General features: G+C 53.2%; 5 protein-coding genes across 5 annotated transcripts; 2 read left to right on the top strand and 3 right to left on the bottom strand.

Moving 5' to 3' along the window:
* Positions 1 to 518: 518 nt before the first annotated feature.
* Positions 519 to 7,616, bottom strand: VE01_02549 (uncharacterized protein). Its single transcript, XM_018272057.2, has 3 exons — positions 6,981 to 7,616; positions 962 to 6,823; positions 519 to 891 (listed from the first exon to the last, which is right to left on the bottom strand). The coding sequence occupies exons 2-3, from the start codon at positions 6,740 to 6,742 to the stop codon at positions 829 to 831; spliced, it is 5,844 nt and encodes a 1,947-aa protein (XP_018133111.1). The 5' UTR covers positions 6,743 to 6,823; positions 6,981 to 7,616; the 3' UTR covers positions 519 to 828.
* A 308-nt stretch (positions 7,617 to 7,924) lies between these two features.
* VE01_02548 (uncharacterized protein) lies at positions 7,925 to 9,881 on the bottom strand (the record flags this gene model as incomplete). The annotated part of the gene is made up of 4 exons (XM_018272056.2): positions 7,925 to 9,356; positions 9,416 to 9,508; positions 9,565 to 9,742; positions 9,812 to 9,881. The coding sequence occupies 4 exons, from the start codon at positions 9,879 to 9,881 to the stop codon at positions 8,291 to 8,293; spliced, it is 1,407 nt and encodes a 468-aa protein (XP_018133110.1). The 3' UTR covers positions 7,925 to 8,290.
* Positions 9,882 to 10,834: 953 nt separating this feature from the next.
* On the top strand, positions 10,835 to 12,848 carry VE01_02547 (uncharacterized protein; the record flags this gene model as incomplete). Its single annotated transcript, XM_018272055.1, has 5 exons — positions 10,835 to 10,977; positions 11,039 to 11,428; positions 11,482 to 11,621; positions 11,681 to 12,191; positions 12,242 to 12,848. 5 exons carry the CDS (start codon positions 10,835 to 10,837, stop codon positions 12,846 to 12,848), a joined length of 1,791 nt encoding a protein of 596 aa, XP_018133113.1.
* Positions 12,849 to 14,412: 1,564 nt separating this feature from the next.
* On the top strand, positions 14,413 to 16,497 carry VE01_02546 (uncharacterized protein). Its single transcript, XM_059463448.1, has 5 exons — positions 14,413 to 14,504; positions 14,561 to 14,728; positions 14,779 to 15,148; positions 15,198 to 16,258; positions 16,311 to 16,497. Exons 1-5 carry the CDS (start codon positions 14,499 to 14,501, stop codon positions 16,317 to 16,319), a joined length of 1,614 nt encoding a protein of 537 aa, XP_059319941.1. The 5' UTR covers positions 14,413 to 14,498; the 3' UTR covers positions 16,320 to 16,497.
* A 3,118-nt stretch (positions 16,498 to 19,615) lies between these two features.
* VE01_02545 (uncharacterized protein) lies at positions 19,616 to 23,003 on the bottom strand. Its single transcript, XM_018272053.2, has one exon. It carries the CDS (start codon positions 21,892 to 21,894, stop codon positions 20,014 to 20,016), a length of 1,881 nt encoding a protein of 626 aa, XP_018133115.1. The 5' UTR covers positions 21,895 to 23,003; the 3' UTR covers positions 19,616 to 20,013.
* Between the last annotated feature and the right edge of the window lie 1,481 nt (positions 23,004 to 24,484).

The raw sequence follows: 24,484 nt of genomic DNA, 5'->3' as shown, positions 1-24,484 counted from the left end.
TACTTGTTGGTTTCAAAACGTCCAAGATGACGGGAAGAGTAATTTCCCGGTTCGAGCCGATGTCTTCGATGCCGGTGCTATCATTGTCGTGATCAGCGGATGAGGTGGTGGAAGGGGGTGGATGCTGTACCAGTCAAATCTGTGAGCGATCCCCATCCGTAACAACCGTAAATTCTTACACTTCCGCCGTTGACAACATCGAACGATATACTCGGTGTAGTAGTATACACGGGAATAAATGCAACCCCTTTTCCATTTAATGCTCCTATGTGGTATCTGTAGACTTTCGGGGCGGGGTTACCGCAAAGAACGCGGTTGACAGCGGCACAGGAAGTCGTGCATTCTTCAAGCGGGTACGACTCATTCACCGACATATCTAGTGCCACATTCCCTCAACACACACAACACACAACAAACTCCTAAAACCACCATATACATCCCACTCACAGAGAGAACAATCCATAACCTCTATACATCTATCTACCCCCCCAAACCCACCACTCCAACCTAACAAAACCCTCAAAAACGAACAACACAAACCCCGAAAATATGCCCGCTATATGACTCCCCCCCCACCCAAGCCATCAATGCGCACTGCTATGCCGGTTTTCCAAGCCCCAAAGCCTGCTCCTGTTCCATGCCATATCGTATATAACCCTGTTCCCATTCATTCAGCCATCCAGACCAGCTCGTGTGTTTCTCTCCCATTCCATGAAAATTTATGTTCTTTCCCAAAGCGAAAAAAAAGGGGCATCAAAATATGCACATGTTTATACGTCTGCTGTTCACACCGATTTCATATCCCACACCTCCCCCAGTAATCGTCGATCAGGCAAAGTAGCTCTTCCACAACACGCCCTCCAGATCCTCCAACTGCTCAGGCGTAAAGTACTAGAAACCCGTTAGTCAAACGCCCCAAACTAAAAAGTAGTACCAAATTAGAAAAGGGGAGAAAACAAACCTTCTGATCCGTCCCCCAAGTATCCTGCCTCGTCTTCTTAAAATCCGCCAAAACTCCCTTAACCGTCTTCCCCACCGCCCCCGCATCCGCCGCCGCCCTCCTCGCCAACATCGCCAACACCCCCGGCATCCACGCTGGCGGCGGCGTCGCATACGGAAACGCCTGCACCAGCGCCCCCAATCCCAGCACCGCCGCATGGCGCCTCAGGACCTGCTTCGCGTGGTCGACTGGTGTATCTGTGCCGGGTCGCTTGCGGGGCATCGGGTTCGCGTCCAGGAGATCCGAGAATTCCTTAATCAACGCCGTGATGGCCGAGGTGCGGAGCGCGAGCGGCGAGCAGCGGATCATCCCTGCCAGAGTAGTGGCGGCGCCCATGCGGACCTCGAGTTGGGTGTCTTGCAGCATAGCGGAGACGGCCGCGAAGAGGGCGGATTGCTGGGCCGGCGCAATCAGGAAGATGCGGCGGAAGTAGAGAACTTGCATGTTAATCAGCGTGCGGAGACGCTGGTGCCAGGAGGTGCTGGAGCGCCCGATGCGGATAAGGGCGTCGATGAAGGCGGCGTCACTGCCGCGGATGGGGATGTTGGGGAGGTGGCGGTAGACGTGGTAGGCGAGGCGCTGGAGTTCGGGGTCCTCTTTGACGTCCATCATGTGCAGGAGCTCTTCCATGAAGGTGTCGGCGAAGAACGGGAGGAGGGACGTGCACTCATATGAGCAGAGTGTGGTGTCGAGCCAGAGCATGACGGTCTTGGAGCCGGAGGTGTACGAGGATGGTGTTTGCTGGCCTGGGGTGCGCTCTGTGCGCCATTTCGCGAGCTGAGTGAAGACGCCTGTGATGGTCGCGGCAAACTCGTCGGTGGGGACGTATGGCTCGATGCCGATCGTCGACTCGGCCTTGTTCGCTGCCAACAGTGCCGGCACGTCCTTGAACGACTCGTAGTAGCGTGTGCGGAAGATGGTTGCCAGGGTACGGCCCATAGCTTCACGCACGCTCTTGTACGGGTGGTCGATGTGGTCGAGAAAGTCTTGCACGATCGGCTTCTCGAGGCGGAAATGCCACCCGGCGTCCGCGATGGCAAACTCCAGCAGCTGTATCTTCGAGCTCTCTTTGAACGCCGCATTGGATGTCATGTCGAGGCGGAACGCCGCGAGACGGTCCACAACCTCGCGCAATCTCCGTGGATCCTTCGAGTTCGTAATCAGATGCAGACACGTCATCCAATATGCGATGTTCTCTGGCGTCAGCCCGTCCGCAAACACACCCTGCATAATCGGCACCGCATATCCCCAGATCTTGTCGCGCAGCTCCAGCGGCTCGTCCATCACGCCAGCAAGGAGGGCGCCTATAATCTCCGCCGTCGCACGATGCTGGTGCTTGTCACTGCCATCCTCAAACACGCGCGTGACTTCCTCCTTCACGTCCTCCAGCGTCGCCGCCGTCAGCCCGTCGTAGAGAAGATCGAACGTGTGCATCAGCAGCATAACGCTGGCCATGCGGAACTGGTCCGATCGCGTGTCTCGCGGCTCCTGCTTCAGGTACGCAAAGTACTTCGCATACCACTCACGTGTGATCAGCTTACCGATGTGTATCCGCGTCTTCATCTCGAGCTCGTCGTACCCGTCAAAACGCTTCGTTGGGCGCGCCGTGAAGGCGTTGAACTTGTTGCCCCACACGAGCCAGCCGGGGTGATCGCTATCGACGAAGTACTCTGGCATTGCCGGGTCGGCGAAGCTGTCAAGGAAGTTCTGCGTCAGGTTCGGGTCGCTGCGGTCGACAGGCACTTGGATCTTGTTTGGCTCCGTCTCCTTCTCCAGGAGGAAGTTCTTGTACTCGTGCGCGTACACGGCACGGAGGTCAATGGTCGAGAAGATGCGTGTGAAGGCCCCCGCGTAGCAAGCGCGGAGCCCGGGATGTGTGTCTATGGCGCCCTGCGCCGAGATGGCGATGAACGAGTCTGGCGCGATGGTCTCGAAGCGTAGCCCGATATTATTGATAAACAGCACACAACGGCTTGCAACAGCCCAGTGCGCCGTCTTCAGCATCTCGACCAGCTCCTCTGCAAACTCTCTCTTCTTCGCCTCGACCGCCGCGCGGCGCTCGACGATGAAATCGTGTCTGCTGTTGATCGCCGCAACCACCGACTCAGATGGCTGGATATCCGCCAGCAACTCCTCGTCTAATATCACCATCCGCTCCAGCGGCCTCCCAAACTCGGACAGCGCGAACAATGCGCCGCCGGTCAGCTTCTGGATGGACGCTTTATCCACGGCGCATGCCTCAAGATACAGTCTAATCATCTCTGGTGCAACCCGCCAATCCTTCGAGATAGTCTTGAGCAGGCTTCCAAAGAGCAGCGTATAGAGACCGCCCTTAACGCGATCGAGGTCTTTAGCCGCAAGAGCAGCCTTGAACGCCTTCAGGAGCGGAGGAATAATCAATGGACGCCCACCAATGAGCACCTTGAGCGCAGACTCCGCTGCCGCCTGCGCATTGCGACGCACTTCCGTGTAGAGCGACATGCTAGACTGCGTGAGGTCGAGAAGCAGCGCCTTGTCGGTGCCGCACTTCTGGCGCCCCGACGCATTATGCCTAACACGCTGAAGATGGTACACGCTGGCTCTCTTGATGAGAAGCGGACGCGGGTAGTTCTTGCGTAAGCCACTGACCTTGAACGGGTTGATATCGGCATTGTACAATTTTATCACGCGGTCGAGCGTGTGCGCCGAACGCTCGGTACCAACATCCGTGATCCACACCTTGTATGCGCTGTATAGCGCCGTGAAGCATGCGACATCGTCCTCCTGGTGCTGGTTGAGGAATGCATGAGTGCGCGACAGCAGCTGCCCAACCTCGCTACGCAGCACGTGGATGCGCACGAATTCCGGGCTGTCTGGCTGGAGGAGGTAGCCCGCCTGGTAATGGAACTGCGGGCGGGTCTCATCATCATCGCCTTCAGCAAGGAGACTATTTTCTTCATCATCCTCGTTCCCATCCGCATCCGTCATATCCAGATCGCGATCCGCGTCACCCTCACCATTCGCCTTATGCGTGCCGCGTTCCCCAGACGCCTCCTTGGGATCGAACAGCGCCGAAAGGCCCGAGATGACGAGACGCAGTTGTGTTAGGTTGCGAGACACCTCGTCAGACCAGACTTTAACCTTGCCGCTGCGGCTCACAGACGGATTATCGCTCATCAGATCCGTTAACCTTTCCGTGGCCGTCTTAACCTGCGACTCGAATAGCTCGACCGCGAAGGCAATCTCTTCCTTGGACGGGCGATGCCAGTTGATGGTAAGCTCCGACAGCGGGGTCTGGCGGCCCCAGTCCTGTGCGTCAACGCCGCGCGCGATCACACTAGGCTCGTACAGAGCGTTGTCGACAGGGTACGTGAGAGTCAAGTTCAGGAGGAGATGGTGGATGTAGTTGGAGATGTGCACTGTAGGCAGTCCACGGCACTTCTCCTGCATGTACAGCGCGATGTCAAAGAGCTCCGTCTTGTAGTCCATGACGTCGGCTCCGACGTGCACGATGATCATGCTGAGCATGCTGATGTGCCATACGAGCGCGCGGTCGCGAGGCAGCACGTCGGTGCCGCTACTACGGTCGGATGCCGCGCCGTTGTGGTCGATCTCGTTGCGGATCCCGACGATGAGCATAGGTACGAAGGTACGCAGCGTCTTCTTCGGGTTCGCCTTGCACATAGCGTTTGTCATGAATGCCACGGCATCGCGAGCCTGATGGACGACGTGTCCGCCTACGAACGCAGCCAGCTTCTCCAGCGCGACTTCGAAGACCTCCGGCGACATTGCGGCGAACAGCGGCGTCAATGCAGCGGGGAGCGTATTGATAACGTTTTCTTCGGGCGATCCGCTCCTGACCCTCGCCGCATCGGGCAAGTTCTCAAGCAGCGTGAATATCTTGCCCAGCAGAGCGCGCACAAACTCCGCAAAGCCCGCGGTGGAGCTACGCAGGATATTAACTTCGTCCTCGTCGCTGAGCCCCTCCTTGTAGTCCAGCACCACGTCCTGGCCCTCAATCTCCATCTTCTCCATCTCGCCCTGTACCCACTGCATCGCCAATGAGGTATCGTGTATCCCGCCGTCTGGCCGCGTGATATCAACAAAGGGAATGCTATATGCGACCGCCTGGAAGAACGTAAGAGTATTCATAGTCTTATCCAGATCATTCGCATCGATGCCAGGCAGCGCGAGTGCCAGCAGTGCCGTGATGTGGCAGCGGAAGCCCTTCTCCCTCGCCATAATAGGCGCCACCATCTGCAGCCCCCGTAACGACGAGCTCGTGCGGTGCACCTCAACCAGACCTTGCAGCGATGGATAAAAGCGCTGTAGTGCACCCGGTAGAATTACGCTAGGCTCCAGGTACGCTAGGCCCTGCAAGGCAGAGAGGTAGTGGTTCAGCGACTTGGAGCTCTTGGCAAAGATTCCCATGAAGGTGACTTCCTTGAGGCACAGCACGAAGCGGCGCTTCAGCGCATCGTTCAGTCTGCGTTCGGGTGGAGTGTCCATCTCGCCGCTGCGCTCGCGGTTCCAGCGCATGACGAAGAAGTCGACGAGGTAGTACGTCAGCTGCGATAGCATTGTCGTCCAGCCACCCTGGTTCGACGGGTGGAAGAACGTATCCACCGACTCTATGAGACCTTCTAGGTTTGCCAGGATGGAGCCCGGGGCGTCCAGACATGCGGGAGACAGCGACATTACGATCCATCGCGAGATAGTATATGCGATGGGATGCTTCTTCTTGTCTCGCTCGAGGTATAGCGCCGCGCCGACGCCGAGGTCGACGTTGCCGCTGTACGGTGATGAGGCTTGGCCGACCGGGATCTCGGTCAGGCGTAGGATGGCGGTGAAAATGAGATCTGATTGCGCCTTCGAGAAGACACCGTGCTCACTAAATGGGACGTGCTCACATGCTAGGATATCGCGTGCAAGCCGGGAGAAAAGGTCGATGAAGATAGTATCGAAAACCTTGGACCTGTTAACCAGCGCCCACAGGTGGAAAAAGGTTGGTAAGTAGTCCGCTGGCTGCAGCTGACCCGGCTCATCCGGCGCCGCTGTCGTTGGCATGAGCACATTCAATACACCCCCTACGATGAACGCCCCTGACACCTCCGAGGTCGAGAAGTACGGGAAGATCTCCTCAAACATCGCTTGCCGCTCCCGCGGATCAAAGTACAGCTGCGCCAGCATACAGAAGCGCGCAAGATGCCTTGAGGGCCGCCTCCTCAAATTCTGATGCGGCGCCGTCTCGGTCGGCAGCACGAGGCTGCGGATCTCACTCCACAGTGGCCGCCAGTCGAGGGTGAGGTCCTTTCCGGGCTTGAGGTAGTGCTTCTTCTTGGTGAGCACGAGGAACATGGTGAGGAAGCGCTCCGCGGAAGATGGGTCCAGGCCAGGCGCAAGGCTGAGCATGTAGTACAGCTTGGCCAGCTTAACACGCAGTTCTCGCGTGATCTCAAACTTGAGACCCAGCCAGCCCTTCAACTCTCGCGTCCAGTGCACCGCGCCCGGTGCAAAGTCCTCAGCCCGCACCGCCGTGTATAGCTGCTTCAGGATCTCTTGTAGGGCGACATTGCGTTCGGTATCGGCTTCGACGGGATATGGTAGAAGCTTGAAGTAAGGAAATGTGCGTGGTCGGTAGCGGTGCTCGCGCTCGGAGTCGCTGCTGCTGCCGTCCCAGCCAAGGCCAGGGGAGGTAGAGCGGGAGAAGGCATCGGAGTGTGGGGTCTGGGCATGTAAGCTGCCATTGCCGAAGTTGTTCATTGTGTTTGTATTTTGGAGGGAGTTTGTGCGCAGATCGCTAGGAGGAGAGGTGGTCGTGTATGACCGTGTTCAGCTGCAGGTCTGGGAAGTAGTTAGCTATTTGTGTTTGCCATTGGTGTGCTTGCCATTGACAAAGGGTGAATCAAGGCTGTAATGTAGAGTCCCATCTTGAAGCAGGTAGAAGTGCATATATCACAGCCTCGTAGACCTCTGTGAGCAGCGCCAGCATCAGACTCACCTTAAATAACCTCAGCTCACCCAACCTTTCCTTCCTTCCCTGTCGACCGAACCAGCCTTCAAGCTTCCCAGCAGCTCACTCAGCCAGCGTCTCCCAAAGGCGCCGTCTATTCCGCGTCTCTATGTCAGCCTTGGCGCAGACGCAAACGATCAATCGGGCTCGTTCTATTCGGTTCCAGTATCTTGGATTCCTGCACAAACAAACAAAAACTGGTTGTGCAGAAGATTGAAGAGGGTGTACAGTGTATAGTTTGTGTAGTGTGGCCTGGTCTCGAAGCTCTTGTCCACAGCCTTGTTGCATAGGCGCCGTCGGTTCAGCGATTACCTAATGCAGTGCAGTGGAAGCTCGGGTACAAGCTCCTAAGCGCGGTGGAGGTGGTGATGGAAGTACCGTGGCAAAGTGGTACCGTGCACACGACCTGTTCCTGCTGTTCCCCACAAAAATGACCTCGTGGGTGTTTGTTATCAACGATCCAAGAGACCCGTATAGTAAACAAATTCAAATACCAGGGAATATAGAACAAGCCTGGTCTCGTCTCAGTCTGTGCAATAATAGCAACTGCAGCATAGATGAAAAATCTACCACAAGAAAATTAATAATATCAGGTTTTTCGTAGAATTATTCTCAAAAGAGAAATTAAAAGGGTTCTGTGTTCCCCCGGGATCCGGGGCTGCGCCGTCTTTATGAGAAAATGCTATATCCCAGGCTCCAAGAAGCTTTACGCAAGCCTCACTGTCACTCACGACTGCTGACAATTAACGCCCATAATATACGTGCTTGTGGCACAGGCAACATCTGTGAACCGCCACTAGGGGCAAAATAATAAGGGGCTGGTAATTACTATACTTAAAGTAAGAACATCACTGGTTTAAAAAGTATACAAAAGGTAAGGGCCCGCGACAGGAACCCCTTCATACCCCTTACCACCAACTGGCCAGTAACACCATCATCATATAAAATCCCTTAACATCAACTAGCTCCCTGCATAATCCAAACAAACGTTATTGATAAATATAGCTAGAAAAAGTCCCGGAATATGACAAAAGTGACAGAAACCGAGATACCAGGCGAGCCTCGGCCGCACGAAATGAACCCGGAAGCTCGAACAACAATCAGAACAGAGCTAGCAAGAAAACTCCTCGAACCCACAAATTATTCAAGTCATTGAAATTCATCAACTATGAGTTTAGAATAGGCTCTAAACTCGTACGTGCGCTCGGCTTTATAGTGAATAAATGTATCCATTAGATCGTGGCGATCGGTGACTAACGAACGTGCTGTAAATATAAATATCCAGGATCACTAATTTTTTAGAGCATCAAGACTGCAACAAGAAAGCCCGCACCGAGGCAAACAGTGCTACCCAGTACTTTGTTGGCAGACCCGGAGTAGACCGGCGATGTACTCGTAGCATTATCCGCCTCCGTGGCCGCTTCAGTTCCAGCAGCATTACCACCAGCATTCACCTCCGCCGCCGGATTCGTCACTGTGACAGCGGCGCCTCCTGCGGTCACGGTTTGTCCTTGGTAGACGACGACGGAAGCAGGTGCGACACCGACGCCAACTTCCGTTGCGCCAATGGCAGGGACCAAATACGTGGAAGGGACGGCACCCTCGCTGTGGATGACTTCGAATCCACCAGGGCCGAGACTGACAACTTGCTGTGGCAGTGTTGGTGCGGCGCCGGCGGCTGAAGAGACTTCGGCTGGAACGGATACGACAGGTGTGTCGGGGTTTGGCTGGTTGACAACTGGAGTATCGGGGTTTGGCTGGTTGACAACTGGAGTATCAGGGGTTGGCTGGTTGACAACAGGAACGTCAGGGGTTGGCTTGTTGACAACTGGGACATCAGGGGTTGGCGCAGTCGGCTCAGGAACAGCAACCGTGTTCGTAGGGAGGTCCGGAACAGCAGTCGGTCCTGTAGCTGCTGATGTAGTTGGTACTACTGGCGGCACAACAGGTGCAGTCGTCGTCACTGGGAAAAGCCCGTCTAGTGTTGGCATAGCATACGGAGGATCGAAGAGCCCAAACTTGTTCCCGACGTTGCCGCAATGGTTCCAGTATGGCAGCCCCATTTGCTTGATCGCCTTTGGGATAACGAGGTTTGGGTTGCAGCGAGAATCAGCGTTCTTCACCGGGTGGGTGTTTGTCATCGCCTCGCTGTTTTCGGTGGTTGGACAGTTCTTGCCGAGATCGCTGAGATAGAGTTGGCGCGTGGCGCGGCGAGTGGTCGCCGTCATATCGTCGTAGGGGACAAGCGTCGAGACGTCGGTGAGGTCGAAGCCAAAGATTCCATTGCTAGTTGTAGGCCCGAGAGGTCCGCATGGATTCCAACCGTAGATGGTGTTAACTACCATGTACACGGAAGGCGATGTGCTATGGCTTGTTAACGAACTGCTCTACTAAAACCATAAGTCTCTAGTGGCCTCTCTTACAATGTATAATCCAGCTGGGAATCATAGATGGTTGCTGGATAGGAGTAGTTCGTATCCGTTGGCCAGTAAGTGAGCTGAACGGTGCCAGCTTGGCTGTTAGATGTGTTAGTTAAAGACTCGAATATGCGCCTTGGAGAAGCAAAACCTACATGCTACACCATGGGTCGTTCCATTGGTATTGACTGATGGTCGAATTGTAGTAAGAGCATGTGTTGATTGGAACCACCTGATCCGAAATTGGCAAGTTTGGGGCCTGAGTGATGGTTGACGGCAGACCGGTAGATGTGGCAGAAACGGCCGTGGAATTCACTTCGCCTACGGGAACAGCTGCAAGATATTAGAAGAAGCGCAATGGCATGACTTCGATCCGCGGAGAAGGCATTATGAGATACATACCAACGGCATTAGTAGCCTTTGCGAAGAAGAAGAGCGCGAGCAATGCGCAAGGCGCTGAAGCGAACGACATTTTTAAACAGGCTCCAAAGAGCAAGCAAATATGTAAGTAAAGACAGTGAGGTAGGTCAAAAACAGGAACAGGAATAGTAACGAAGATCACAGTTATGGAAGTAAAGAAAGAGGAACCACCGCCACTTAGCTCTTGCTTCGAGGCAGGCCTCTTCGTATACCTTGCACGATGGATGGAGACGAGGCGTCATGCTCTCCCACTATCTTGCCACGCCCTATGAATATCAATCCTAGTGAAGGATTCCACATGAGACTAATTAGCCTAGCCATTAATTTCATTACGTTGTATTATTTTGCTGCACCTGCCCACTATGGTACAGAACATAGTATTGATACGTGCCCAGGTGAGGCTGAAGTCTGGGTTGCCCCTGAATAACTGGGGTTTCGATCCAGCCCACCACTCAGATCTAACATATGGCTTCATCCAGGGGACTGAATCCTTCAGTAACGACCCAACGTCGTATGCGGACACATTTGATGGGTGAGAACCATCCGCTGTGACCCCATCTATTGATGGCGGATGGCGAGCCGTCCCACCCCACTTAACAAAGAATGCAACCCACTTATATCATCCAAAATACTGTTCTCATACATCGGCGGGATATTCCATCTCATAAATAGCACTTCCTCGGCGTTATTCCCTGTAGGTGTGTTAGGTTCACCGTCGAAGTGAATCTTAATAAACCCACAATAAGTAGGGGTCAGCAAGGGATAGCATCCGTAGTACACAATAACTCGGGTTCACATGGCTTATTGATAGCTTACCTTGGCATGTTATGCTTGACAGGTATGGCATGGTAAGGCGTTCCTGTCTTCTAGACTGTCTTCGTTGGCTTGTGAGCGTGACTAACCCGGAAAAACGGAGTTGTCGTGATAGTTTAGGATCCATTCCATCCCGCCTCAATTGCGAAATGGCTGCATCGTTTTTAACGTCGTAAAGAAACTCAAACCAAAATGTATTCTGCTCTTGGAACACTGCTTTTCACGCAGTGTCTGATCAGAATATGTGATGCTGTTCCAGACAGCGTTGTGGTCCGTGAGAATATAAACACGGCAGACTTAGCCCAAGCCCTCGTGATCCCGCCAAGTCAATACTTGTCAGTCACCCGCTTTCTCAATACAATTGATCGAGAGTTGCTAACATTTTCGCAAATTTAGTGAAGGCATCGATGGACCATGGAGCACTTTCAACTTGCGTGTTGGGACGCCAGAGCAAGATGTCCGCGTTACGATTTCCACAACTTCCCCTGAGACATTGGTGGTTCTGTCTGAGTATGGATGCTCAACCAAGGTCTTCGCAACCGTCCCAGCGGGTTGCGCAAGCTCGCGTGGTATGATGTTCAGTCCGAACACGTCGTCGACATGGATTGACAACGGTTTCTTTGCGATCAATCAAGATGGTGTTGGCCTTGAAGCCAATCTTGGCTATAGCCAAGCTGCAAATTTCGGAACGGAAACACTCGGCTTGGGTTTGGTAGCTGGTGCAAATGGAGTTACGCTCAAAAACCAGACTGTTGGAGGCATTGCTTCTACGTCGCCCTTCTACTTGTATGACCTCCTTGATATAGAAGATCCCGATCAAACCATACTAATACAGACAGAGGAATTTTCGGCCTCGGTACCCAACCAGCTAACCTCAGCTCACTTGGTAATTCCACAGGGCCGACCTACTTCACGTCTTTGAAGAATCAGAATGTTATTCCTAGCCTTAGCTGGAGCTATACAGCTGGGGCAATGTACCGTATGCTACTCACCTTACTCGCTACTCTCCCATCTCAATCCTGACGTTTTCTCAAATAGGACTCAAACAGGTATATGGACAACTGATTTTCGGCGGCTACGACACTTCTCGGTTTACTTCCAACTCCGTCTCCTTCACCCTCGCTCAAGATGTCAGTCGCGATATAGTCGTCTCTCTACAATCCATCTCCTACAGCGGCACTGTCCAGGCATCCCTCCTCGCCTCGCCAATTCTAATTTTCATCGATTCTACCGACCCCAACCTCTGGCTCCCCGAAACTGCTTGCAAGCAATTCGAAACAGCTTTCGGTCTTACTTTGGACGATACGACTGGGCTATACCTTGTGAATGACTCGCATCACCAGACATTGCTGACGGAGAATGCGCAAGTAAGATTTAGACTCGCGGATACGCCTACCGGCGGGGAAGCGGTTACAATTGTACTTCCATACTCTGCCTTCGATCTTAAAGCAGAATATCCCATGGTCGCGAACTCGAGTCGCTATTTCCCGCTCAAGAAGGCGGCGAATGAGACACAATACACGTTGGGACGAACATTTCTACAAGAAGCGTAAGTTTCCTACGTCTATTGACAAGATATGATGCTGAAGATGAAACTAGTTACCTAACAGTGGACTACGAGCGCGGAAATTTCTCAGTGTCGCCGTGCTCGTGGGTTGAAGGCGCAGCAGCGAATGTCGTTACGACTGCATCAAAGGACTCCACAGCCGTAAACAGCGAAGGGCCATCGACAACTGGAACGGAAGGAACGACAGGGAGCCCGGAATCGACGAAATCCGGGCTTAGCACCGGTGCTATTGCAGGTATAAGCGTCGCGGCCGCCGTCATCGTCCTCGCCCTCGCAATCGGTGGATATTTCTTTCTCAAGAAACAGAGACAAAAGCAAGCCTCAATGCAGACGATCACATCCGTGGACCCAAATGACGATGATGCAATCATTGCCGACTCAAAATCGATACAGAGTCATCAACTATCAAATCTTGGGGAGGTGCCGAAGCATGAGTTAAATGATACCCAGATCTACCAGATGCATGCGGGAGATGAGCCGACGCATGAGTTGAATGATACCCAGATCTACCAAATGCAGGATGCGGGAGGCGTTGCGAATCAGGAATCGAAGGGGCATGTAGCTTACGAGCTGACAGGGTCTGAGGTTCCTAGGGTAGAGCTAGATGCGGCTGAGAAGAGTAAACCTACGAGTCCGTAGAGAGATTTAAAATTTACTTCAAATTGATGAATAGGCACAGGTTGATCCAAGGGCGAGATAGATTATAATCATTAGGTCTAATATTAATCTGCATGTCATGTATTAGCATCGCATTTATGTTTTGTTGGTGTGGGGAGCTATATTACTTTGTCCGTGTTTATTTTCTCACATCTCTCTCATGGTTTCTAGGCGAGCACATAAACGTATTCTCAGATTATAACTTGTTGGTATGCGACAAGTTTCTATAAAGTCTCTATGGCACTGGTAGATCCTATCACACAGTAGCAAACAGACAGTCACTGTGGCACGGTAACAAATAGACTGTCACTGGAGCCAATAGCCCGTTATTCTGTAGCCCAAATATCTAGCTAGACCCTATTTCCCCGAACTCTGCTTTAGATGCGATCGGTTCTCTTTATTCTCTGGTTAAGATGCAGTCACCCCCTTGAATATCCTATGTAGGTCACTAGTTAGCCTTCTCTACGACGTACGTCTAACTACATCTCTACGGTAAGACAGGAACGGCAGGCAACTCACAACGCAGCAAGACGGATACGTGTTAGAGTTTTCTTCCTGGCAGAGATTTCCAAAATCGTCATAGTCCTGCGGCACTCGTGAAGCTACAGAGTGGATTAGTTATGGAAAATGGTAGGGGGTAGGGAGGTGTTGCGAACGGTTCGTGCATTGAGTGTTCCTGCTCATTGTGCAGCACCGGGGGGTATTGAAGGGGCTACTCTTGGTAGGACAGGTGTAGGCCGCAAGGGAGGGGGTGAGGATAGCGGCGTAGCGGCAAAGAGGATAACGATGTGCATTATAGCGGAATAGGGGTTGGAATGGACTTTAAGATGGTATTGGAACGGGGAGATTGACGGTGCGATGGGAGAGGGGAGAAGGGGGGTTATATATACCTCTATCTAGTAAGCTGTATCTACGTATGATTCAATGCTATATTATCTGAGACACTTTATATATACAGCGTCGAATATCTCAGTCTCAGTTCAGCTGGCACAAACTTTGAGCTCTTAAACAAAGTAAGATTCGTTCCCACCTGTGGAATGATTCGCCCTAACCACCTTGCCGGCGTAGCACATGTAATTATATGAGTCCCAGGTCAGCCCTAAGACGCGTACCTAGATTAGCTAGTTGTGCCACCGTCTAAGTGTATATACAAATCTTAAGACTGTCCTAAATTGAAGACTAAGCTTCAACCTAGACGGTTATACACGGTTCTGGGACCGTCTCAGGACCGTTAAAAATTTGATGGATCGCGCCGGCAAGGTAACTACGAAGCAGTAGATAAACCTCCATTATGTGATAGCGGCCATCTCAACTTTAGAAAGTGAATAAGTGAAGATCATAATTAGATCGCGTAGCATCGTGACATTCAATTGCCATGATTGAGTTAAGCTCTTGCCCAGTAACAAACATAGCATTGTACCATGCACATCAACTTCCACCAAGACGTCACTCAAACTCAGCCCCGCAGCACCGCCCCACCCCCACTTCAACCAACACCTTAAAGTACGCGCAGCTTACACTTCAGCTCTCCTTCCTTCACATCAAACATTTCTTTCCTTTAAAAGTTATCTTCATCCTCTTCATCATCCTAATTTTCTCTTTGTTTCTTCAACGGTGAGATTAAACAGCACAATGGGTGTAAGTTGATATCGCACTCAGTTTACCCCACAGCTACGAACTAACTGAACCCCTAGCTCGCATCGAAAATGGCCGCGGCGCAAGGCGCTGCTGGTGCCTACGGAGCTCCTCAACCCCCATACCCAGGTGGTCCAGCTGGCGGGCAGCCTCCTTATCCTGGAGGACCAGCTGGTGGACAGCCTCCATATCCCGGGGGACCTGCACAGGGTGGACAGCCGCCATATGTAAGGCATACTCGCTGTGCGAACCGCTATTTCAAGTGCTGACTGTTTAGCCCGGCGGAGGTGCGCCAGCGTACCAAGCTTATCCAGGAGCGGCGCCCCAGGGTCAGGGTCCACCACAGGGTCAATACGGACAACAGCAAGCATACGGTGCTCCTCCTCCACAGCAGGGTTACCCACAACAGGGTGGACAGAAACCAGTCCGCCAGGCACAGACAAACCCGCAAGCCTACCGCGGGCTTCTCCAAGCAACAATCCAGGAGAAGAATCTCCAAAGCTTCTTCTCGAACCCAGCCACTCTCGATCAGATATGCCAGGGTGCGCCTGGAAAAGTGCAGCACTTGGTTCAGACATGGAAGGTTGAGCCCGAGGTTGGGCAGGATATCGTCAAGCTTGCTCTATTCGATATCATTCTTTACGTTGGTATGTATGCTCGAAAGACAGTCAAAGTAGCTATTCTAACACCGCCCAGATGACAGTGGATCCATGCAATTCGAAGAAAATGGCGAGCGCATCTCAGATCTCAAGCTCATCCTCTCCAAAGTCGCCTTCGCTGCCTCCCTCTTCGACTCCGACGGCATTGAAGTCCGCTTCATGAACAGCGAAATTCAAGGCAACAACATCCGCAACGAAGCCGAAGTTGAGCAGCTCATCTCCCGCGTCCAATTCAAGGGTCTCACACCCATGGGCACCCAGCTCCGCAACAAAGTCCTCGAGCCGCTCGTCATCCAAAAAGTCCGCTCCAACCAGCTCCGCAAGCCCATCCTCGTCATCACAATCACCGATGGCCAGCCCGCCGGCGAAGCCTCCACCGCCGTCTTCGACGCCATTCGCTACACATCTGGCGAGCTGGCCCGCTCGCCTTACGGTAAGGGCGCCGTGAGCTACCAGTTCGCTCAGGTCGGAAACGATCTCAAGGCGCGCGAGTTCCTCGGCAAGCTAGACGACGAGCCTGGAATCGGCGAGCTCATCGACTCCACCTCCAACTTCGAGGTTGAGCAGGATGAGATGTCGCGCGCCAACCCACCGGTCGATTTAACCCCCGACCTGTGGCTGTGCAAGCTCCTCCTTGGTGCCATAGATTCAAGCTACGATACCAAGGACGAGAAATCCAACAGGCCAGCCGGCGGACAGCAGGCATATGGAGCACCACAGGGTCAATATGGCGCTCCCCAGGGTCAGTACGGCGCCCCTCCCCCAGGCGGACAGCCGCCCTACGGCGCACCTCAGGGACAGGGCCAATACGGCGCTCCTCCACCAGGCCAGTATGGTGCTCCTCCTCCAGGCCAGTATGGCCAGCAGCCTCCATACCCTCCCCAGGGACAGGGGCAGTACGGCCAGCAGCCTCCTCAGGGGCAGGGACAGTATGGCCAGCAGCCGCCTTATGGGCAGCAGCAGGGTCAGTACGGTGCGCCACAGGGTGGACAGCAGGGATACCCGCCGCCACCGCAGCAACAGGGCCAGTATGGACAGCAGCAGTATGGTGCCCAGGGGGGATATCCGCCACAGGGGCAGGCTCCGCATAAACCACCTGTGAATTTTTATCCTTTTCGTTCTTGAGAGATCGATCGCTGACAATGAATAGAAGTACTAGACATCCCTACGTCATGATGGTGGGGTAGTCGAAGTCGGGGGGTTGTGGATTGTGGTTTCTACATAACTCTAGCAATGAAGTAGGCTTTGGCCAGATTTTACGTGTGATGAATTGGCTATCTTCTCGAGTACTCGCTGGTATTTTATCGAGGATGGATGTATTTTGATATTAATGTGACAATGATGTTTTACGCCTAATCCCCATCCCAATCCCCATCTCCTGATAATCCTTATATACCCGTGAAGTTTATGTTATACACCTCTACTCCCCTCCGCGCCATCCATCCCTAATCCTGTTCATCGAAAGGCCCGACGATATCCCGGAGCTGGTGTTCGTGTGGCCCCTTGCGCGAGCGGCGGTTGCTAGGGTTACAGAGAGGGAGGGGGGCGAGGAGTTTTTCGAGAGAATGCTGCTGTTGCCGCCTGCTTCTCACCGGCGCCTCATTCTCGACACCACCCCGCCTTCTCACCCCAGTATCCCCATCAACGCCTCAACGTCCATTTCGCATCCTCCATCATAGGTCAGCTTGTGCTTTTCGTGGGAAGCAGCAGAGTCGTTGCCAATGAAGATGGGGGTTCGTTCGATGCTCGATATATATATGTCTCGAACGGGAAATAAATCCGAAGCGTCGGCTACATCCCCAGCTATCCCCCTGTGAATATTCCATGGCAGCCTCCTCCTCCCTATCCCCATCCCCCACCCGCTTCTTATCACATAAACCTAGTCACTAAACCTCGAATACTCCTCAAAACCCCATCCTCATCCCATCCCCGCTCACATCATCCCTACATCCGATCTACGGATTATCAATTTCGCTAGAACTCAAGCAAGCCAACCTCCCCTAGCATACACCCCATTACGAGTTTCTACACATCAAAACACAGCCAACCCACTACTCATCGACACAAGACTCGACCAAGATGCACACTCGTTGACTCGCGATACCCATATCGTCGTCGACCAACTAGCAAAATTAGAGAACAATACAAACACATCAAAATAGATATTCGTCAAATGTTTGTGATTTACAAGCTGGCCCAAAAGTAAGGAATTGTGCGTCATCTCCGTGAAGACAACGATCTATAAGTCCCTGAGCCCTGCCTCTCACCATCGCTCCATTCCGTCACTACCTTTCTCACCACCACGCCTCTCACCGTTAGCACCCCTGCTCACCACCACCGCCCTTCTCGCCGCCACCCCCCCTAACGCCCCTCCCTCCCCCTCACATCCTCCGTCGTACCCTCTCCCTCTCCCTCGCACTCGAGTTCAGTTCCCGAGACCGCCCCTCTATCGTTGGTAAGGCCCATTTTGTGCGTGATTCGAAAATGGTCACAGGAGGAGGGGCGGTTGGATTTTATGCTGTTTTGTGGTGCTAATGGGAAACGGGGGGGGGTTTGGGTGAGGATGTTGAGGGGTGGGGAGGGGGAGGGAGGTGATTTGTGGGGAATATCCCCTAGCTACGTCTTTGTGAATCTATCACCACACATCTCCTCCCAGCCTCGTTCCCTGGCCCTTCTCATCACAGCACCTCGAACACCAAACCTCGAATATCCCCCTAATCTCCATTCCCATCTCCATCTCCATCTCCATCCGCCAACCCTCCCATCAACTCACCAACCACTTCACATATACCCCCCCACCCCATTCCACCCCCCTCTCGATGAATCCAATTCAAATCTTCAGCCACTCCAAACTAGGAAAGATTCAGAGATTTCTAACCACACTCCATTCTTATTTTTCAGTCTCGAGCAGTTCCTCACATACGCCCTCCTCCCTGCCTCTCTCGCTATTACCACCGCCGCCGCTGACTCTGTTCTCGTCACCCCGACCCCCCTTTCTCGCAGCCGAGTTCTCACCACCGCCGCATTCTCGTCACCCACCCCCCTTCCCAATTCTCATCAAACGCACCGCCCTCCCCTTCACGTCCTCCACCATACTCTCTCCCTCGTGCAAACAGTTGAGTTCACAAGAACACAGCCCCATGCCTTCCATGCTATCGGTGGTTCCAATGAGGATGAGGGTTAATTCGAGGCTCGAAAGGGGAATATATAAGAAGCGTCGCCCCTATCTCCCAGCACTATCCCCGTCACGAGCCCTTATCCATGCACGTCTCTCCCTGCTACTTCTCATTACACGCACTCCCGGAACCAAAACACGAGTACTCCCCAAAATCCAAACCCCAAATCCCATCCCCATCCGCATACTCCTCGCTCCCTGCCCCTCAAGCCAACCACGTACATATACCACCCCTCCCACCCCCTTCTCGACATACGCTCTCTAGCACACATAAAAGTAATAAATGACACAGGATCAAGCTTTCCGATACATCAACATCCGATTCCGAGTTTCTAGTCCCATGGAATTGCTACATACGTCTCCCCCCCCCCCACGTCTCCCTCTCGCCCCCTTTCACCACCATCACGCTTCTCGTCACCACCACCACCATATCTAGCCACAGCGGCCTTTCTCACCACCACAAACCTTCTTCTCACTACCGCTCCCCTTTCCCTGCATCCCAGAAGGTCCCCTTTTCTAATGACCACTAGACTTAAATCTCCGCAGTTTCGCAGCTCGGTCGGCCGCCGACGTTGTCCGTCATAGAAAATGGGAATGATCCCAATCTCCTCTAATACCAGGGGACGTGATATCTAGTACTCCCTTATACCAACCTATCGCGACGCGAAAGAGCGAGAGCACATGGATGGGCGGCATCCGTGTTGGCAGGTGGCTGAGGTAAGAAAGAACGTGGTGGGAACAAAGGGAAGTATATATAGGAATATTCTTTCCGCATTCAAAGCTATTCTGATCTGATTGATATGAAAAAAAAGTAGTGGGATGATATACCTCGTATAATCCGCTCTGGTCTCTTTTCTCCTTCCCCCCTCCCGCTCTCAACAAACCCCATCCAAACCTCCCCTAACAGTCTTAAAAACACCACAACAAGTTCACAAAACACCAATCACCCACCAACCACCCCCATTACAAGCACACCCCCATCTCCGCCGCGGTAAGATATATCCCCCTCCGAGTTCCCACCCAGCCCGTCCGTCATGAGCTTCCCGAGTATTCCATCGACCAGAACAAGATATATAACAACGCTGTTCAGTTCACACTCTCAAGATAAATCGTGTACGCCCCCAGGAATACCAAATTTTCTCTACATGGCCGGCCGAACCAGCGTGGGCACTACGGCATCGATCTTGGTGGGGGGGGTGAGATAACAGGGGAAGATGTTAGCAAGACAAGTCAAGGCAAGGCACGGGAAAGTAAGATGAGATGGAATGGGAAGTATCACTCCCCATTCAAAAATCCTATTCCGATTTAATTCCGATATAAAAGTGGTGTAATCTCTACTCGTACAATTACCTCCCGTCCCCCTTTCCAACCACCACCATTAACGCCCCTATCCCAATCCTAATTCCCCATAAACACTCCAAAAAAGAAAAAAACGCAGCATATGCATGTATGTACGCCAGTCTCACCACAGGCCTGATTTCCACCCCCCTCGCACCTCGCTATGCTGATACCCTCCTGTGTATGCGACGCTAAGTTGATAAGTTTCGCCGTCCTCGCCGTCCTCAGCGGCGTCGACAAATAAAAAATGAAATGTGGTTGGTAGTAGTAGTACAAAGTACAAAAGAACAAAACATCGTGCTGTTGAAGTATCGCGTATCGCGTGTTCGTCGAACCATCGTCAACTCCTCCCCCCCTTCCCCCTCCTAAAAAACTTAATAATCGAACTAAACCTCCGATTCTCCTTCTCCTTCTCCTTCTTCACCACCGGTGGCGGCGGCGGCGTCTTCTTCCCACCCACCTCCCTCGCCATACTCCTCCCCACAACCTCCGACACCGGCCTCCTCCGTTCCTTCACCGGGACCTCCCTCCCCACAACGCCAAGCCCCGGACCCAGCACCCCCCCTTCCACCATATCCAACGACGACCCCCTCCCCGGCGTCCTCACCCCCTCACTCCCACTCGAACTCGCCGGCCTCCCCGCCTTCTTCTTAGCAGCCTTCTGCATAAACGCCGCTCCATTCGAGAACGAGCGTTCGGGGGGTTTGAACTGTTGCTGCTGAAACGCCGAGGGCGGGGCCGAGTTGCGTTTATTCCCTGCCCCAGACCCAGCCTCCGACTCGGCCAGAGCGGCGGAGAAGGTACTCGCGCTGAATGTCGCCCTCGCAAACACGCCGCGCCGCGAGCGCGTCGTCCCGGTAGAGCTATCCACCGATTCAGGGATGGAAGTGACGGTGTTACTCCTACTCCGTCTATGTCTCGCCGCACCACTAGGCGTGAGCGAAAACGAGCGCGGCCTCTCCCCCTTAGACGACGGTGTAGACGACGAAGACGGTGTCGCGAATTTCCCCGACGAAGTAGGAGAGCAGTAATCCCCATACTTAAACGACGGACACCACCCCTGCTTCAGCGCCACCCAAACCGCCGAGACCTCGATGAGTAGACGCTGCTCCTCATACACTGTGAGAACCTTGCGATCCACACTCACAGTCACGTTCGAATCGCTATCCCCCTGCTCCCCGCCATCCAACGACGTCCTCGACGACACAGGCGGGTGCTCCTCCTCCGAATTGGCGACGGGACTGTACGTATCCGAGATCTTGAGCGTACCCTGCGTCAACGTCGCCAGGATGGGATGGCGGCGTGTACTCGGATCGATAAAACTAAACTGGTACCTTGGCTCCGCGCCTCCCGCGGCTGCTGCTCCCCTCGCAGGCGTCTGGAGGGAATTCCGTCTCGATGTCCCTCTCGGCACCCAGCGGCCGATCGTGCGTTCGCCGGTTAGGGGGTCCGTTTTGACGAGCTCCAGTACACCCTTTGATGAAGGGCCGGCGGTCCAGCGTGAGCCGTCTTCGAGGCAGATTTCGACTGTTCCTAGGTCGCCTTTGGGGACTTGACATATAACAGCCAACACGTCCCTATCCCGCGCCGCTTCCTCCACAACAGATTCAACCTCCTTATCCTCGTCGAGAGCATCATAGTCATCGCTCCTCACAATCATAACGTCGTTTATCTTTAGCTCTCCCGATCCCCTGTATAAGTTTGGGAATTTCTTCGACAGCCTCGGCACGAATGTCGACGAGGAAATCACATCCACCATCGGGCGCGGCCGTGCATCCGCCGAGAGCTGCTGTAATTGCAACAACAACTTCGGCCTAATATGCAACAACCTCTGCTTCTGCGTCAACGTCGGCGCTGGGTGCGCGAGGTAATACGACGTGCTCCTATGCCTCCCCTTCCTCTTCGACCTCCCCCGCGCCGCAGCACTACCATCAGAGTACCCACACGACCGCCCATCATCGCTCATGACCTCGTCAAAGTCCGGGTCGAGGAAGGCGACGCGGTCGGGGGTATCGCGGGGCTTGGTGGGTGAGAACTGTCCCGTCGTCGTCGTGCGGAGGGATGGCCTGCTGGGTGTGGTGTCTAGCTGCGAGGTGGTCTTCGTGGGGGCGGAGAAGGGTGAGCGGTGTAGTGTGATTCGCGGTGATGGGGAGCGGGATTTGGGTGCGTTCTTGGAGTATTCGTGGCCGTGGAGGCCGGCTCCGGGGTGTAGAAGGTTCATTGCCCTTTTTTGGGGTGTGGTTTGTTTATGTTTTTTGGGTTTTTGGTATGGGTTGCCCCTTCCTGCGGGGTGGTTTTGTTTTGTTTTCGAGTGTGTGGTGGATTGGTTCGCCCCTTCCTTGCGGGGTTATCCTTCGAGGCAATGCAAGGGAAGGTTGGAAGGGAGGGAGGGAGATGTGTTCGAGGTGAGACACTGAAGTTGATATTGTCTCGTTCGTTCAGAGAGCCCAGCAACGGGAATTGGGTCGTATATAATAGGAAGGCGTGCGTGCGTAGGCGGCCGGTCGGGTCACAGAGCGAGGGATATAGCTCGCTCTACATAGCTATGTATATGTAAGGGCTCCATGCAGATTCGGGGGACGGAGGCGGGAAGGCGGACGGTAGAAGTCGGCGGTCTGAGGTCAGTTTTTTCTGGTAGCAGGTAGCAGCAGGGTGATGACCACCGGGCTTTGTCAGGGTGGAAGGGGTATCTGAGTGGATCGAAGGTGCGAGGTATAATTGAGTGTGTTTTGAGGGGAAAGGCGGCTCTAGAGCAGGGGCGTTGGATGGAAATAGGTGTAGATGGAGGTGGAGGAGGTGGAGGAGGTGCAGGGGCGCATGGATGATTACGCCGAGAGGTTGGTTGAGTAGCAGGGGAGTTGTGGAGGTGTAGTAACAGGGTGGTAGTAGGAGGGTAGACCAGGTAACCAGATCGTCGTACTTTTCGTGTATATGTGTGTGTGGTGGTGTCGATTGGTGGGAGGGTAGTGTTCAGGTGTTCAGGTGTTCAGCCGCAGTAGTTGGAAAGGCTGGAATAGTTGGAAGAGAGAAGGGACAGTAGTAGAGAAAGTAAGTGGTAAGCAGGGATAGTAGTAGTTAGTAAAGAGAGTATGAAGGCAAAGAATGGATAGGTAGAAGGCTGATATGTGCACGAGGACTGAAGTCTGTTAGTTTTCCCTGGAAGTAGTAGTTTGTTATCCTGTCATGAAAGTATTCTTCTTCTCCTTCTAGTGCTACAGGCGTGGATACGATGGCTAATACGATGGATACGATGGATACGTGGATATACGCCATGGAAACAGCCGTGTGTGTAATGATGGGTAAACATGGAAGTAGTTCCCCTAAAAAGTGCACCTAAAAAGTAACACACATGTCATGGCAATCCTTCTAATGCTAAAAGGGGATTAAGGTACAGTCTGGGCAGCAGGATAGTCACCAGCTAACTGACTTTACTAACCCCCACTAAACCACAAAGGGAACGACAAGCTTGGACCTCCACACTTACACATCTCAGCACATTCTAGTATAATCTCTTTCATAAACAATTACTAACTTCCTTACCAGAGATCTAGCCAATCACCATCCACCATCATCCTTAGCTAGCATCATTAATAGCCACTAACACAACTAAAACCCCACTCCTCTCCCTCGGCGCCGACACGGACACGGAGGTCGGGTGAATTGAAAGTTCCTGCACCCCTGTCTGTTTAGTCCGTACCCTTGTCGTCAGAGTACCCTAACTATCCATCCTACAGTACTACACCCCTGCACCCGTCATAGCCTACTCTACCAGTTCTCGACTAACCATACCACTAACCATACCCTACCCATACAGCAGTTCTGCATGTCAGTTACCTCGACTCTCGACTCTCGACTCTCCGGTCAGTATAGGCGGCCGAATCCCGAGCTACTACTCTTGTCGGCCGAGCACCAGAGAAGATTGAAGATCATGAGGAAAGTGAAGTGTGGATCTAGCGTGTGGATCATTAAAAACGGCTGGGTTTGACAGGACAGTTGGAGCCATTCTATTTGTTTGTTTTGCTCCGTGGTATGCCGAAAGTGCCGGCGGCAGTTACAAATTAATTGTCTTTGTCTTATTGTAGAGGTTTTTACAAAGATTTCTCAATGGCGCGCCGAGCCAGACCAACGGCGCCGAGAGGGGGATTTCCAAGTTTCGTCTCTTCTCTTTCGCATTCTCTTTCGCATTCGCTTTCCCCACCTCTAGACCTCCCCTACCTAAACTCCGGGATCCGAAAAGAGCCGCCCAACGCCACTTGCTTAGCTGGATTATACATCTGCAGTACAGTACAGTATCTTCAATCTTCAAGTGTGCGACTCGACCCGTCGAAGAATCTCCAAGTAAGACACGACCCCCCCCTCCCTTCCATCTTCTGTTTGGATACCAGTTGTAGACGTGCAGGGGTACTCCAGTGGAGCGGTGGGAGTAATCTAGAGGTGAAGAGTGAAGGGTGAAGGGTACTCCAGTAGAGCAGTAGTACTCCAGAGGCGTAAGGCTGCCACTCTTCGTACGTACGGACTATCCTTCAAACAGACAAGGGCACGGGGACGGACAAGGGAATGGACGAGGATGGACGAGGGGAGCGAGAGCAAGGGTTACACACCACACCCACAGCACCACACAGCACAGTAGAGCTCCATCCATCATCCAGCCATCTCACCTCATCCTACACCGTCTATTCATCATCAACCGTGTATTTCCCTTCACGGTAAGTACATACAGTCAGTACAGTGTCTTTCCCTTCGTGGTAAGTACATACAGTCAGTTTCGCCAGCCAATTCCCTCAATCCCATTCTTAGTAAGACACGCCCAA

The sequence above is a fragment of the Pseudogymnoascus verrucosus genome (genome assembly GCF_001662655.1).
Source record: "Pseudogymnoascus verrucosus strain UAMH 10579 unplaced genomic scaffold scaffold_8, whole genome shotgun sequence".
NCBI lineage: Eukaryota > Fungi > Ascomycota > Leotiomycetes > Thelebolales > Thelebolaceae > Pseudogymnoascus > Pseudogymnoascus verrucosus.
This window is presented reverse-complemented; position numbering and strand designations above follow the sequence as displayed.

Coding starts and splice junctions, on each gene's coding strand:
- VE01_02546 (XM_059463448.1), top strand. Junction 14,729..14,778: donor AGGGTGGACAGCCGCCATAT/GTAAGGCATACT, acceptor CTGACTGTTTAG/CCCGGCGGAGGTGCGCCAGC. Junction 15,149..15,197: donor CGATATCATTCTTTACGTTG/GTATGTATGCTC, acceptor AACACCGCCCAG/ATGACAGTGGATCCATGCAA.
- VE01_02549 (XM_018272057.2), bottom strand. CDS start 6,742: ATGAACAACTTCGGCAATGGCAGCTTACATGCCCAGACCCCACACTCC. Junction 892..961: donor CTTGGGGGACGGATCAGAAG/GTTTGTTTTCTC, acceptor ACGGGTTTCTAG/TACTTTACGCCTGAGCAGTT.
- VE01_02545 (XM_018272053.2), bottom strand. CDS start 21,894: ATGAACCTTCTACACCCCGGAGCCGGCCTCCACGGCCACGAATACTCC.